The sequence below is a fragment of the Chiloscyllium plagiosum genome, chromosome 5 (assembly GCF_004010195.1).
Source record: "Chiloscyllium plagiosum isolate BGI_BamShark_2017 chromosome 5, ASM401019v2, whole genome shotgun sequence".
In the NCBI taxonomy this organism is placed as follows: Eukaryota; Metazoa; Chordata; class Chondrichthyes; order Orectolobiformes; family Hemiscylliidae; genus Chiloscyllium; species Chiloscyllium plagiosum.
This window is the reverse complement of record NC_057714.1, coordinates 73,312,066-73,329,450: the sequence shown is the minus strand read 5'-3', so window position 1 is coordinate 73,329,450 and position 17,385 is coordinate 73,312,066. Positions and strand designations below refer to the sequence as shown.

At 39.4% G+C, this 17,385-nt stretch overlaps 1 protein-coding gene across 7 annotated transcripts in view; it reads right to left on the bottom strand.

Annotated features, from left to right (window-relative positions):
- adam22 (ADAM metallopeptidase domain 22) overlaps positions 1–17,385 on the bottom strand; it is a 364,949-nt gene that overhangs the window by 43,921 nt on the left and 303,643 nt on the right. For all 7 annotated transcript variants that reach the window (XM_043690347.1, XM_043690348.1, XM_043690350.1 and 4 more), the window contains exons 23-24: positions 15,257–15,425; positions 2,534–2,627 (exon numbers count right to left, since the gene is read on the bottom strand). In XM_043690347.1, coding sequence (XP_043546282.1) covers positions 2,534–2,627; positions 15,257–15,425 — 263 coding nt within the window. The remainder of the gene's footprint in view (positions 1–2,533; positions 2,628–15,256; positions 15,426–17,385) is intronic.

Sequence of the window (17,385 nt, the reverse complement as noted above, 5' to 3'; positions counted from 1 at the left end):
TATGCTGAGCACAGCACATCAGGATGATGCAGAACACCCTATCCAGACTATACTGGGGCCTCCCAGACTACTCTAAGCAACAGAACAGCATCATCAGGAAACCCCATAGTCTGTTCCACCAGGTTCCTGATCACAGCATGTTGACTTGCTATGCTAGTTCAGTAGTCAACACATTACATTAAAAAGGAAATGCCTACAGTACTCTGATCACCTTCCCATCCCACATTGACATAAAATATTCAATTTATCATTGAATTCAGTAGAGTCCATTGTAATGAACAGGAGATATAATGAACCCTTGGCAAGTTTCACAACCGACAAGACACTTTTCTCCAGCAATCTTCTCCTTTTATGTCATTGCTACTAACTTCCACATCATAGAGATGGCATTGTTCAATTTGCAAGTACCAAGTGCATGACGCAATTTGTCTTTGATCAGCACTTGAAGCATTTGTTCACTCTGCACGTATTGGAAGCAGACAATGGAATGATTGCAAATGATCACAGCTGCAGTTTGTGAATATATTTCACGTATTTGTGTACTCAATCCCCTACTGTCCAGATGTGAAGCTTGTACTCTCTTCCACTGAAGTGACACTTTCTCTGCCCATGCTAGGAATTGCCTCAGCCCCTCACTACCACACGGAACTGTGCCTCCAGCTGTCTTCCTTGCCACCTGAACCCCGAAATTACGCCTTAATGATGTCCAACCTGTTCTTCTCCACCACCCCCTACAGTGACAGTCACAGTCAATAACCCCCACTGCCGTGCCTACTATACCTTCTGACTCTGTTCCGCCTACCCCCTACACCTTGAGAGTTTCTGTCTATTACTGTCATTGTTCCTACCTCTGTACATACATCCTGCCACCAGTCTTTCTGGCAGTGATTGTCCCCTGTTCTACAGATCACTGATCAATGGATGGACCCCCTCCCCCACCCCCCAGAACTGAATTCACACCAAGACTTCTGACCACTTTCAATAAGCAGCCCTTAGATTTGACTGATCAGATCCCTGACCACTGCACTCTCCTGAATGATAATACACATTTCCATTGATTGCTTCTGATGGCCCTACAGGACTGGCCACTGCCCACTCCCCAGACTGTAGACAGACAGACCCTGATCATGAATGTCCTAAATAAATATTTGACCATGGCAAACCCCTGTAAATGTGTGGACTGGACCTATGACTCGTTACCAGGACCCTCTGTCTGACAATGGCGCCTCCTTGACTGGGCTGAGGATTAGCCCCATCCACTTTCTGACATGGTCATCAGTTGAATAAATGTGCAGTGTATTTGCTACACAGGAAGCTGCTACATTGATGTCTCCATGTGCCATACTGCAAGATATCCCTTCAACTCCTGTCCAAGCCCTGACAGATCCCTTTGACAAGCAGTCTGTCTGTATTTCTGTGCAAAAGAGTGCAACAATGAAGCACTACTGATAGCCTTCAATTCTGGCTGAAGTCCCAATGTTCTAACACCCAAGGTACTAAGAGAGCATGCAAGCAGCCCTGAAATGCAGCCTGGTCCTATCTGTGAACTGGCTATGGGCTCCTGTATGTAAAGTGTACTTGCAGCAACAATGCTAGCTTCTAGTGTGTCCCATGGTGTTTCAAAGACATGTGGGCGGCACGGTGGCACAGTGGTTAGCACTACTGCCTCACAGCGCTAGAGACCCGGGTTCAATTCCCGCCTCAGGCGACTGACTGTGTGGAGTTTGCACGTTCTCCCCGTGTCTGCGTGGGTTTCCTCCGGGTGCTCCGGTTTCCTCCCACAGTCCAAAGATGTGCAGGTCAGGTGAATTGGCCATGCTAAATTGCCCGTAGTGTTAGGTAAGGGGTAAATGTAGGGGAATGGGTGGGTTGCGCTTCGGTGGGGCAGTGGGGCCTTGTTGGGCCGAAGGGCCTGTTTCCACACTGTAAGTAATCTAAACATCCTGCAAGTGGACTGAAGCGATTTTATGAGGGTCGTGAGGGTTGGCAAATGGATGAAATTCATTGGATGTCAATGTCATGAATGAGGGGCATGTGGCCATGTTCTAAGATACTGTTTGGTGCTGAGTGACATGGAGGCTGGTCACACTGATCTCCATATCAAGAATTCTCGGTGTCTATTCGGTGTGGTTGGGAAGACAGGAAGCTGAATATTTACAAGGAGAATTGTGGCATAAATAAAGCATTTAGCAAGCTTTAGTTAGTTTACTAATCTCCCTTAGTTGACAATTCACCGCTGGCCAGCAACAAACTCACTTCACTGTCCAGCAATGCAGCAGTTTGTTCTCAACATTGAGACAGGCCTTGCGGATTTCTTGCGTGATTCTGCCACAAATCAGTAGTTCACATCATTCAGGCCCCCACATGTTTCCATCCAAAGAAAAAGTGGTTTAGATTAACGAACATCTCAAACAATGGCACACCTAGTCTGAGGGGCTGAATGCCCTCACTCTGCTTCTATAAATGGGACTGTTACCTGTAAAAATGTTCATAGTCATTGCAAAGAGCACACTAGTACATAATTTACACAAACCTTGCCCTTCTGCTACTTCCTTTGGTGCATATATATGGCAGTCAGCACCATCCCAGTCTAGGTCACACATACATTTTCCTTCATTGCTGCAAGTCTGTAAATGAAATATCAAAATTAAACAGTATATCTACAAGATTACATCTGTTTTTAATTGCTGGTCCAAACTCACAATAATACTACCAATGAATCAAAACATTATTCAATTAACCAGTTGCCATTATGTTAATATGAGCTCTAAAATGGTATGGATGAAGTTAATTGTTAAACAGAAAACATTTGCTTTGAAAATAGGACATTATTATTTTGTACACTGTATTCTGGAAACTTCTATGTTATAATGGTTACCTCTGATGCAGAGGATTTTAATCCAGCACCATGTTTAATATACTGACATCCAAAATTCAATGTTGTGAACTTTCTTGATTTCAGGAGTAAATTATATATATAAGGACAACTTCATGAGCCTTCTGAAAATGTCCTAAAAGTAGAGCTTAATCTAACTCATCAATTGATGAGCAGGACTGTTCTTTTTTTCACAGTAAATTTGTTTTTATCCATATAACTGTGTTCTGATTGGCCAAATGTCATATTTTCAAAGCCTAATGAGGCCTGTTAAAATAAGTGAGAGAATCTTTCCTACTCACACCACAACAAAGACAGTGGTCTATCCAACAACCTTGAAAATGGCTATTAAAATGTTGGTCATTTACTTTTGATTTCATTAATCCGTGCTCGCAAAATATTATTTGGAGCAATGCATTTGAGAGGTGCATAAATGGTACTGATCCTACATTTCAGCCCTTGCTGGGACCTGGATTATACATTGCAAGTGCTGAAAGTAGTCCAATCAACTAGAATTCCAGTCCCTTCATCCACCCCAATAATAGGTCACTTTTTGTGGGGGGAGAATGAAGATAACCAAAAGTATATGCCTATTTTGACCTATTTGAAAAAGGTAAATGGGATTTTCCGGTTATGTTTCAGGTTCCTGCAGGCGGAAGAGGACTGAACAGCTTCCTGGAGGCCGATTCCTGATTTTCCAGGAAATTTATGAATACAAACTAAAATGTTAATTTTAATATTTATACAGTAATGGTGACTTTTTTATTCACTTGTTGAATGTCAGCAATTACAATTATGTTTGAGGTCTCACGCACAGTAATAGGCAATTATAACATTGAGGATCACTGTGAAGGTCTCTCAGGTAAAGTTTAGCAAGCCTTGAGTTCAAGGCAGGTGTGTCATTGTCAAATTTAGCATTGATTTGTACTAATGGTGTGTGATTATGTGCTATCCATTAGAGATTATCCAAGCTTTTCACTTTGCACAACAGAAAACAGGAATATAATTTTATCATTCTGGGTTAGATTCAAAATAGGTTAATAAGCAAAGTTCCATTCTCCCATCCTGTACCTGTTCAATACACAAATAAGAACAGAAAATGCTGGAAGCATATATTACACCAATAAAAAGTTGTGAAGAGAAAAATTACATTTTAGATGTCATAAGAAATTAGGACCCTCAAGTTCCTTTTACCAAGTTTGAAACTTGGAATAAATTTAGCTGAGTCAGCTTTGAATCTCTCTCTATAGGCCAAATATAAACAGCATCTATCAAAGAAGGTCAAAAGGCAAGTTATAGAAAGAAGTTATGCAGCTTATTGATGTCTGGTGCCCCCAAATTATTTGGTTAAAACAGAAGGGTCCATTATTATAAAATGTAAGCTGACCTTGAGCTGGGGTGCGCGTGGGGGTGATGGCTATTCTGACGTTGTGGGTAGTTGTCCCATGACCTTTGGCTAAGAGTCAAATGCATGATTGTCATAGTGGGAAGGTAAACTACCAACTCTTAGAAATAGTGTTTACCAACAACTGCTCAGAGTCAGGACGTGGTTTGTACCAGCAGCTGTCTTCTTCAGATGTAAGATAGACCAAAAGAGGCAGAGTAAGGCCCAGGGAAGAGCTCTTGAATTCTTTAACTAGAGAGCAGGATGCTGCCTTCACAACTTTCATAACATCAATAGAATTTGTGCCAACTACCTCCTTTGCTTTTGGCACCGAGTGGACCATCCTCAATTGTCAGAGCTCGTACACTCTTTCTCTCTAATCACCTCAGTATCAGAGCTAAACTGCTGTTTTTTTCAACAAACTTAATACAGAATCTAAAAATAACTTATGAATGTTTGACTGCCTCCATATAGGGTAACTGTGGTCCTGAATCTCCAAACCTTACAGCATGTCTCTCTGAGCTCTTCCTTTCTGCTATCCTATGTTGACTAGTATATTTGTGTGTATCCAGTGTTTCCTATCTTTACTGTGCATTTCCAGCATTTGTACATTTATAATTTATTCTGCAGACTTATAGCAATCAATTGCTTTGTTCAACTTTGCCATTCTGTAACATTAACAATTTGATCAATGAATTTAAACACGTTAAAAAGTTCAAAATGCAACCATATTTCCTAATATATGACTGCAGTTGGACATTTGAATTGTGCAAATTCCTTTAAGATTAAAATTTTAGAAGGTTTATCACCTATTGTTTATGTAAATGCAAAAACCAACCCTTAGGCAGGGGTCAAAGATGGGTAAATGGAATTGATCCACAGATCTGACATGATGTAAAATTTATAGAATCCCTACTGTGTGGAAATAGGCACTTCAGCCTAACAAGTCCACATTGACCCTCCAAAGAGTAGCCCACCCACCCCTACTTTTCGATATTTACCCCAGGCTAATGCACCTAACCCACACATCTCTGAACACTATGAGGAATTTAACATGGCCAATTCACCTGACCTGCACATCTTTGGATTGTGAGAGGAAACCGGAGCACCTGGAGGAAACCTATGCAGACACAGAAAGAATGTGCAAACTCCCTACAGACAGTCGCCCGAGGCGGGTATCGACCCAGGTCCCTGGCGCTGTGAGGCAACAGTGCTAATCACTGAGCCACTGTGCCACCCCAGGGGTATGTGATTTCTAGAAGGCATTATGCAAGATAATAACATTAAAAAGATTCTTGCACAGATTAAAAATTTAGGATAGTGGATGTATTAGCATGGATTGAAGATTGGTTAACACAAAGAAGATTAGTGTTTTACAAGTTGGAAAAAAATAACTAGTCGAGAGCCACAAAGATCAACTCCAATGTCTAAATTATTAAATATTTAGACTAATGATCTGAAGGAGGGAACAAAGTGTAATGCATCCAAATTTGCTGATGAAACAAAAGTAGATGTGAGAGCATGTTGTGAAAAAGACAAAAGGAATCTGCAACAGGATAGAGACAGATTGCGTAAGTGGGCAAAAACTTGTCAGATAAAGTTTAATGTAGGAAGGGGTGAGGTCTTCACTTTGATCGAAAGAATCAAAAGGAACCCTGTTTTTCAATGAAGAGACACCCCAAAATGAGACTGGAGCACAGAAAGATCTGAGTGTTCTTGCACATGAAGCACAGGTTAGCATGTAGGTGCAGCAAGCATTTAAAAAGGCAAAATAGAACATTGGTCTTTATTATCAGGAAGTTGGAATATAAAAATAGGAAAGTCTTGTCACATTAGTACAAGGAGTTAGTGAGGTTGCCCCACTGTACTGTGTAGAGTTTTGGTCCCCAACTTTAAGAAAGTATACACTGGCATTGAAAGCAGGTCAAAAGAGACTGACCTAGCCAATTCCTGGAACAAAGAGATTGACTTATTAATATCATCTCAACAGATTAGACCTTTATTCATTTGAGTTTATAATAATGAGGGATGATCTTATTGAAACATACACTATTTTGAGGGGGCTTGACAGAGTAGTTGGTGAGAACATATTTCCACTGGTTGAGGGATCTCAAACTAGGGGTAATAGTTACAGAATAAAAATAAACTTGTTTAGAACTGAGACATGAAGAAATTTCCAGTTATAAGACCATAAGAAATAGGAACTGGGGCAGAATGTTTAGCCATTTGAGCCTGCTCTGCTACTCAATAGGATCATAGCTGACCCAATACTTCTCAAATCCACTTTTGATGCTTTCTTCATGTACTCTTGATTCTCAGAGACTCATGACCTTTTGAGAGAAAATATTCCTCCTTATCTCAGTCTTAAACTGACCCCCCCCCCCCGATTTCTGAGACAATTCCCTTTGGTCCTAAGACTTTCCCATCCTCTCACCATTCACCCTGGCAAGTCCCTTAAGAATCTGATATGTATCAATGAGATCACCTCTCATTCTTCTAAACTCTAGTAAGTGGAGTCCCACCCTGTTTAGCCTCTTCTCAAAATACAATTCCTTTCAGGCAGAGAGATTTTAAAATAGCAAGGAGTTGTGGGCTATGATGAGCTGGCATGAAAGAGGAGTTGAGGCCAGGAGCAGATCAATCATAATTTTATAGAATGACGGGGCAGATTTGGAGAAGCAAAATAGCCTACTCCTGTTCCTATTTCTCATGTTCTATGTTCAATTAAATGGCAAGTACGGTGGATGCTATGTCTAACTGCTCAGGGGCTCCAGTCACCACAGAGTTAAACAACACATTATGTTGCTGATGGAAACATCTCAGGAAAACTTTTCATTTTTTTTAAAAACTAGCATTGTTTCTAAAACAATTGTATTCCACACTGTTCAAATCCATTTATCAGTTCAACAAAATAAATTATTTCACTCTGATGAGCAGAGTCTTTTCTTCCTATACAATATTTAGACTATCAACAAATGCTCAATTTGCAAATACTCAAAAAGGTATAATCATTTTAACTGCTTTAACAAGGAATAACATTTCTATCACTAAATTTAATCTAAAATGCATTTTAAGCACTGTTACTATTCAGCTAAATATCACACCATGGTGCTTCCAGAGAAAAAAAGTTTAATAGAACTGAGTAGACAGTAATCAATACATGTCTGATCACCTCAATTAATAATGAAGAGAGAATGATTTGTGATTGAGAACCTTGTCAAGTAAAACAAATTAACTGGTACATTTTGCTCTTAGGGAAATGCTTATCAGTTTACAATTACAGTGAAAATTTGTTAATATGCTGTATTCTTGTTGATGAACAGATTCTCTTTGTAAGGTTCTATATACTAATAGATTATTCACCAGACTGTAAATAGAAGTTTCATAAGAATATACAAAATAGTAGTAGCTCTGCCAATCAATAAGATCGTGGCTGATATTCTACTGTAACTCAATTTTCTTGCAATATCCCTGTAGCAATTAAGTTTTACAAATTCTTTGTGGAAATGGTCATTGTGGCAGGTGGAATATTTGTTGCCCATTCCTAAGTGCCTTGAACCAAGTGGCTTGCTCAGCCATCCCAGAGGGCAGTTAAGAATTAACCACATTGCTGTGGATCTGGAATCACATATAAACTAAAGCGAGAAGGATGGCAGATTTTCTTCCCTGAAAGGCATTAGAAAACAGAATTCTTTTACTGACAATAGTTTCATGGTGACCATAACTGACACTAGGCTTCAATTTCAGATGTTGTTTAAATTATTTGAATTTAAATTTAACCACTACAACAGTAGAATTTGAACCACATCTGCTATATTAGCCTGGGCCACTGAATGTCTAGACAGTGACATTACCACTACATCACTGTTATTCCTTAATACCCTTTGTACTAAATATCTATTGGTGGCTGTCTTGAATATACTGAATGAATGAGCGTCCACAGCTTTCTGGGCTTCAAATCTGACCATAACACCTGGTGGAGTTTACGTGCAATTTATTAAAAATCTGGAATTATAAAGGTAGTTAGTAATGGCGACCATGATAACTCTTATTGATTATTATGAAATCCCATCTAATTCACTAACGTCCTTTATTGAAGAAATTCTGCCATCCTTATCCAGTTAGCTGACATGTGACTGTGAACCCACAGTAATGTGATTGACTCTCATCTGCCCTCTGGAATGGCCTAACAAGCCATTCGGTTCAAGAGCAATTAAAGGTGAGCAACAAATGTTGGCTTGGCCAGTGACACCCATTTCCATGACAGAAGTTAAAAAAAACCTAACTTTCTTTTTATAGATCTATCGACTGCATAATCAGACTGCATTTAGTTTTAAAAGCAAATTACTGCGGATGCTGGAATCTGAAACCAAAAGAGAAAATGCTGGAAAATCTCAGCAGGTCTGGCAGCATCTGTAAGGAGAGAAAAGAGCTGACGTTTCGAGTCTAACTGACCTTTTGTCAAAGCTCATTAGTTTTAACTCATTAGATTAAACCATTCAAAATCTAACATTTTTCTTTAAGAAATGTGCTTATTCCAATGATTATTCCAAGTTAGTATGGTGTGTTTAGTTTTGTTATGAACATTTGTTAAACAACACATGAGCTATGCATACTTACTTACCAATTGCAATTTGGCAATTATTGTAATGTTGAAAAGTTCATAATTTGAGATATAGGTTTTAGTATAGTATGAAAAGCTATTAAATGTTTCACCAGGGAGAATAAATGAGGTAGATTACCCTCATTGTCAGAACATGGATTGAATTTTAAATCTCCCATTGGTGAGGATGGGTTACACAAATTCTGCTCACTAATGGAAAATAAAAATAAATTTTCACTTACCTATTAGTGAGGACATGCTATGCAGTTTTGTCTCATTAGTATTTAGAAAAATAAGATTATAACATTAAGTAGATATTGAAAGTCTGTAAGGATATTTCATGATGTACATGCCTACTTTGTGTAACTGTTTGTTTAAGCATGGAATCATTTTCTACTGAAATCTTACTGAAATTAAAATAAAAGAATAAAACTACAACTCTTGGCAAAATAGCGTACTTACATTAAAAAGTTGCATTACATTCTCTCTGTCATGAGATACTGAATGGGTACCAGACCATTTATTATTTCTGTGCCATGTTATTCCACATGGATTGCAATTTATATTTAATTAACAATAGTCGAATCATAGATTGTGAATTTAAAACGTTTTAATAGATTCAAAATGTTTTCATTTAACTAGTCAGCATCCTGAAATATCCAGATATTTTATGTTTATTTGTGGACTGAGGATGCTACAGGCTACGCCAGCATTCACGGCTCATCTCTAATTGTCTTAGTGAAGGTGGTAGTGTTCTGCGGTCTTGAACCGCTGTAGTCTTTGGGGTGCAGGTATACCCACAGTAGTAAATGTCCAAATCAGGATGATGTATGGCTTGAAGGACAACTTGTAGGTTGTGATGTTCCCATGTAACTATAACCCACCTTTCCACCGCCGAGTATCCTTTAGGCATATGCAACTTGCTTCTCTACTAATTCCTCTTCTTATAGGCACTTCCTGTTCTCATCTGAGTAGCCAATACTCACAATCACACTCAGCCAACTGCACTCTCACACCCAGGTGTGGGATGGTCACCTTATCTCTATATAAACTACTAACTTCTCTCTGCTCTCTCTCCTTCTCTTTGGGAGAAAAGGGCTCAAAGCAGAGACCAGGGTTTTGAGGGTAATGCAGCAATGGGACACTTTGGTGGCATTTACCTCCCATTGACATGCGCATTATTGGTCACCCACAATGAGCTCCACTGGGAAATTGTCTGTGTTCCAGAAGTCTCCAGCTATGAGCAATAACTGGCTGTGATAGCCTGAGTTACTTGTGCTCAAACATGTCGAGAGAGCTGGTCCTCTGCCTGTGTTGAGGAGAGCTTCCCTCATTCAGCTGCATCTCTGTTTCTATGTGGAAGGGCTTGCAATTGAGAGGGAAGCAGCTACTGCTGGCATTGATCTGGTGGCTGCTTGTGGTGCACATTGATGGCACAGTCTCTGCCCGTGATCCTCAGCAGTGAAGCAAGGTGGGAATGAATAGATTGTACCCATGCCACCTGTAATGCTGGCAGCAGAGGCATGTCGTTGTGTTAGACAGGTGAATTACCTTCCTAGAAGTTGGCAAATCACTTGTCGAGTAGTGAAAACTCTCTCTGAAAGAAGAAATGCTTCAAATTGCAGCCTCTCGATGGCCATGCCTGGGGTTCCTCAGCTTCATTCATCAAAAAAAATCCAAGGTGGCTAGTTTCATTGAAGAAACTCTTTCCACTGTGCATTTACTGTGGTAAGTTACAGACAGGCCTAACAGGTTCTATTGCCATGAATTTAGAATACCATGTAAAAACGCCTCATCAGAGCTTCTTAACAACCTCAATTATATTGCAATTAACTAACTGATGGATCTAAAGATGTTCCAGCTCTCTTTCATTCCTGCCCTGGGGACAGTTGGGGTTAGCAGGACCACGTTGGAAGTCTGGTCCAACTTCAGTATCAGGGACATTCTCATCTCACCATGTATGCGTCCCCTCCTACAACACATCTCACTATTCAACCACAGTCACAGGAGATTTTAAATTCAATTTATTCAAGAAATCAGGAATTAAAAGCTAGTGTCAATAATGGTGACCAGGAAACTATCAAAGTTTTCACACTGATGTTTTTCAGAGAAGGAAATGTGATGCCGTTACTCAGTTTGAATAGCCCAGTTTGGATGGACCTCAAAAATTACCTCTGTTGTATGAAAGAAATCAATTCACTGTCTCAAGTGCAATTAAACCCGGGCAATAAGTGTTAGTATCATCAGCAATGGCCTCTTCCCATGAATAAATAAAGATAAATGCAGTAAGGTATAGTTAAAAACTCTGTTGGCTATTTTTCTATAATTTTGCTTGATAATATTCCTCAGCGTTTTATAATGTTTTGTAACTGAGTTCCTTGAAGGCAAAAACTGTTGAAATTGTGATAAATGTTGTCACACTGGGGGTGGTGAGATCTGTTCACATCATCAGGCCCCATGCTGCCAACATCAGGCACATAATGTGCTCATCTTGACCACCTGCCTGCCAAAATCCATTTGCAATTAAATTCTGACTTTCCTTTCTCATTAATCTGCTGTTCTGGATTTTATCCACGTGCTTTGTTATCTATTACCTGTTACCAATGTGGCTTCAGAAAATAGTCTCATTCAACATATAGCTATTCTGCAGTTGACTGGCATCTCAAGCAGGTGGTTTATAATACTGACCTGACCAAGGCCTGAAACCCTTGTAATTGAAATAATTGCACAATGAGACATACGCAAAGGAATTTCTTGTCTCAGAGGACAACGAATGTCTGGAACTCTTTACCCCAGAGAATTGTGGAGGATAGATCACTGAAAGTATTTAAGGAGGAGGTAGATTGAATTTTGAAATATTGAGAAGGGGATGCGGAGCTGGCACAGAAGTGGAGTTGAGATCTGTGGCAGATCAGTCATGATCTTACAGAATGGTCTGAGGGATGAATGGCCTGCTCCTACTCTTTTGTTTTATATTATATTATTCTGAAGAAAATTCCAACCAGTGAAGAAATTCTCCTTGATTCCCATAGACTCCAGTTCTACTGGGGCTCCTTAATGCCACGCTCGGTCAACTTCAGCCTTGACATCAAGGGTAGTCACTTTCACTTCACCTCTGGAGTTCAGCTCTTTTGTCTATGTTTGAATCAAGACTGTGCTGAGGTCAGGAACTGAATAACTCTGGTGAAACCCAAAGTGGGCATCAGTCAGCAAGTTATCACTAAGCATGTGCATGATGACATTATCCATCCCTTTACTGATGAGTAGGTTGAAGGGGCTGTAATTGGCCTGGTTGGTTTATCCTGCATGGTGTACAGGACATATATGGACAATTTTCTAGCCTTATTAAGTAGCTGTCAGTTTTGTAGATGTTATGGAACAGCTTTACTCAGGACATGGTAGGTTCTGAAACACAAATCAGCAAGACTGTTGGAATGCTCTCAGGGCAACATTGCCCACAGGGACTCACTGCAGCATAGAGTCTGTGATGCTGAGGAGCTCTGAGGAGACAAAGATGGATCCGTGACTCAGCACTTCTATCTTTTGAACTGGTGTTGCTCCTTGCACGAACTACTCCACTCTTCAATAGTCTCTAATATTCAGAAAATTGAGGTGGAAATGTTTAGGGTAATTTTGTATACACTCAAGTTTTAGAATTGTCTTGCTTGTTGACCAAAACTAGAATTGTTCAATAACATTGTCATTGCTGGTCTTCACCATGAAAGTATTAAAAAATAGTATGAAGACTATAGATAAAATTATTATGCAAGCATTAATGAAAATTCTGAAGTAGCGAAAATGTTCCTATAACTGAACAGTTAGCAGTACGAAAGAAGGAAAATACTGCAGAAATTTGAAAAAAAGATTGTGTGTGTTGGAAATGCTCAGCAGCTGAGGCTGGATTTGTGGAGAGAGAAGGAGAGTTAACATTTCAACTCAAGAAGAAAGTGAGGACTGCAGATGCTGGAGATCAGAGCTGAAAATGTGTTGCTGGAAAAGCGCAGCAGGTCAGGCAGCATCCAAGGAGCAGGAGAATCGACGTTTCAGGCATGAGCCCTTCTTCATCGATTCTCCTGCTCCTTGGATGCTGCCTGACCAGGTGCGCTTTTCCAGCAACACATTTTCATTTCAACTCAAGAACCTTGGATTGGAAAGCTGCTGGTCAGCAGTTTACTCACATTACATCTTCTAAAATCCAGTATGTTCACGGAGAAGTAAGATGCTAAGAAGATTTTCATTCCGACAAGTCTACCGAACCAGAATCTCTATACAAGACTAGGCTATTGTAAATAAATGAACACTTTGGAGAATTATTTTGGCAAAAGGATGTTCAGTGGGAAATATCACTTGTGGTATTTTCAAGATGATGGACAAAATTTCCACGACTAGAAAATTTTTCTATGAAAAAATGTGAATTAAACCTGGAAGTATTCTAATAGATTGCTTTAAAATAGAATTTTCTATTAATAAAAATATAACAATTTTGATTCACATTTAAGGCATGAAGGTGATGGTAAACCCCAAAAAAAATGACTCATACACGGTGTTGCTTAAACTTCCAAACAAAGAATTACTCAGCTCTATTCACTTGTATGATAACTCATTTTTCTGAAATAAAATTGAAAATTTATTTTAAGTGTACATGATGAATGGAATATATTATGGATAAGGGGAATTTAGTCATTGAGGAGATATTTAATTTGTCTCATTGCGAATTGTAACATATCATCTACTTTTACATTTGTTTTGTAAATTAAGCTCAAAACTACTTACCATTTTCTGCAATATGGCAGACGTGCACATTGTATAGAAAATGAATCTTATTTTGCAATGGAAGCAGAAAACATTAGCGAAGAAAATGCTATTATGTTTGAATGCATTTTTTTAACATCTGCAAGTGAGGGAGGAGTTGTTTAAGATTCTATCTTAATATACTAATTAATGCTTAAATACAAGACTAAGCTATCGTAAATAAATGAAAACATTGGAGAATTATTTTGGCAAAAGGATGTTCAGTGGGAAATATTAAGATAAATGCTAAAATGTATAATCCATGAATACTTATGGCACCAGTTTCAGCTATGATTGCAAAACATTTTTTTTATCAGTTCTATTTATATATACAAACGCAGCATTACATAAAGAAAATAAATTGTAAACATGTACACAGATAGCATATCTAAACATAATAGGCAGATAGGTCCAAAATACGAATGAAGAAAGGCCATATATTAACTTATGTAACATATTTGGAAAAGTTTAAATGTGATTTCCTCTTTCACTGTATTTTACAATTAGATAGCTGTTTATGTTTTATTGTCCTGGACTACCAATGTCCGCATATCAGGAGGGCAAGCAGTATCACCAAATAGAACCTTGAGTGATCGTCCTGTAACAAATGATGAATGAAGAATTTATGACTATTTTGCATGTAACAAATCAAGTCTGCTTTATAAATGACCACATAGTTTTTCATAAATGCATAACTTGACCAATAAGAATGCAAGAAATAATTTGTCACTTTACCTTGCTGAGTTTGACATCAGAAATATAGATACAAAAAACTCCACTTGAGAATTTAAAAGGCACTTTTAATGTTCCATTAAAAGACTTCAGCTTGTAGGTTGTTACATTGCAAAACATGTATTTTGAAAAACTGAGTGACATATATGGTAACCTGTCTCCTAAGGCAAAGAGAAAAACTCCTAAGGCATGAGTGTAAAGTATTTCTTAGGATCATCACACCGACATCAGGCAGGCTTGAAAGCTCACACATATCACAAAACCTTAAACTGGTGCATTATACATTAATCTTTTGAAAAATTTGAATTCAGTGTTACTTTATGTATGTTTACACAGCGGATTCATAATCAAAGTACAACCTCCATATATTCAAATGGCTGATGAATATATTTTGAAATACTAATTCACAGTTTTACAAATAAAAGCAATGAGATAAAATGACTTCAAAATACTCCCTGAATCTTTGACTAAATATAATGTTATGGTTTGAAATTCTTCTGAAATTGTTCACAATTTGATTTTTACATTTTTAATTCAAGTGTTTCATTATTTTTGAACTGAACTTGTCTTAACTAACTAACCTGCTTTGTTAGGAGTGTTTAGATACAAAATGTGTGAAATTGAAACCATTTATCAAAGTTTAACAGTGACTAGATTAATTTCTAAATATGATTAGAGGCAGTAGCTACATTATTCTTCTGCCAGTCAGTTACTGGCACTTCCTAGATCAAGAACAATTATATAATTTCTAAATTCTTGTTAGGAGAACTAAAGAGAAAATCTGACACAAGTACCAGCTGATGAAGCTAATTACTCAGTTTACAGCATAGCCACTAATGGTTGAATGATGGAATTTATTTTATTAACCTACCCCATGTCCTGAACATTTTCTTGCACCACTAGCTCCAGGGCAGATACTGAAATTAAATGATTTCAGAGGAAGACACTTGTGATTGATACACATTCTGTCCTGTCCACACGGGGTTCCATCTTGCACATATCCAAGATCTGTGACTTCATCTAATATGACATGGCCACCACTAGAAAAAAAAAGATCAATATTGCAAAGTAGAAACTAATAAATGATTTATCATTTTTAGAGGTCATATTTGATATAGGTGTTAATGTGTACAAATCTCACAAAGTCATGGGAAGTGGATAAATCACGGGAAGGACTACACCCAAGGGTTCAACTTTCACAGGAAGCCCACTTTTCAATGCCATTCATTGCACACCATTTGTAACCACTGTCCACAAAGCCTTCTCTCCCTTTTGTCTTTCAGGGACCAGTGGAGTGCTCACCAGCTCCCTGGAGCAACCAGAAACAGCTTCTTCAATCTCTGAGGACAACAGCACAGAGGCCTGAGAGAAGAATCGGTAAAGCCACCCACAAGCTCAGATACAGACACTTTGAACATTAATGTTAGAAAGGTTGGGGGGATCCAAGATGGTGGCAACCCAGAAATTCTGAGTCTACAGTGCTCCTCCCAAGACTTGGGCAAAGTGGGTCACCCACCCCCACCACACTCACCAAATCATTTAAAATAGCTGTTTAATTTAATTAGTTGTTTAGTATTGAATTTAAACAATTTAATCTTCAGTAAAAATGACTAAAGGGAAGGGAGCCCGCAGGTCTCAGCAGGCAGGAACCCCTCCCCCACCCTCTCCAGCTGCAGCAGAGGCATCCGCAGCCGCCCCGGGGGACTTACCAACTCTGGCGAGCCTTGTGGAAATCATCTCCAAACTGGATGTGAAGATCAACGCTTTTATTGAAGAATCCCGAAGTCGATGGGACTCACTCTCGGCCGCGCTGCAAAAGCACGACCGAGACATTATGGAAATCGAGCGCCGAGTTGGAGGGGCGGAGCTAAAGGCCGCGACCTCCGAAACTACAGCGCAAACGGCTGTGGATCGGGTCTGGACTCGCGAACCTTAGAGAACCACATTGACGACTTCGTCGAAAAAATATTCGTTTGTTGGGCCTTACCGAACGGGAAGAGGAAGGCCAGCTTACAGCGTTCCTTGAACAGTGGCTTCCACAGCTGTTAAATCTGGAGGCTGGATCAGGCCAGGTAAGGGTAGAATGGGCCTACCGGGTTGCAAGACGCGGGCCCGGCTCGAACCAGCGCTCCCGCCCGGTCCTGTTCCGGCTGCAGAGCTATAAGGAGGCAGATACTCCTAGAAGCCTCTAGAAATCTTGGAAAAGATCCCCAAGCCATGATCTATAAAGGATCCAAGATCATGTTATTCCAGGACATTTCCCCAGCTCTGGTCCGAAAGAGGAAGGCATTCGATGAGGCGAAGTGTTTAAGGGACTTAAATATTCAGTACTCCTTATGCTACTCAGCGATGCTACGCTTTAACCATGAAGGATCCGTGTATAACTTCGGATCGCCAGAAAAGGCCAAGGAATATTTGGACTCTCTTAGATAAATTGTAAGAGATAATTGATGTTGGTTTGCCTTTCCCCCACTCCGATTTATATCCCCCCCTTTATTTTACCTAGGAGCAGGGTTGTTTTCCCTTGTTATTTTGTATTATTATATTTAATTATTACTTGTTGAGGTTGTAATTGTATAGTTATATATGTTTATACATGGTATTAACATTAACAAATGTATCCAGGTGTTGGTGTGGGTGGGGGTAGGGTGCTCACTGTTAACTCTAGCTCTGTAGTATATTAGAATTTTCCCCATCCTAGTGAGGAGCGCCTGGGTCAAGGGTGGGGCACTGGTTGGGAGAGGATATGATGGACCTTTGGAAAGGAAGAGATACCCCCTGGGAACAAGGGGGAAAATCTCCATTTAAATACGTTTTATATTTTTTTAATTTAGAAATAGTTTTTTATTATACCGTTGTGAGTGTATTATGTGTTGCTGGAAAAGCGCAGCAGGTCAGGCAGCATCCAGGGAACAGGAGAATCGACGTTTCGGGCATAAGCCCTTCATCAGGAATGAGGAAAGTTTGTCTGGTGATGAAACATAAAAGGTAGGGAGGAGG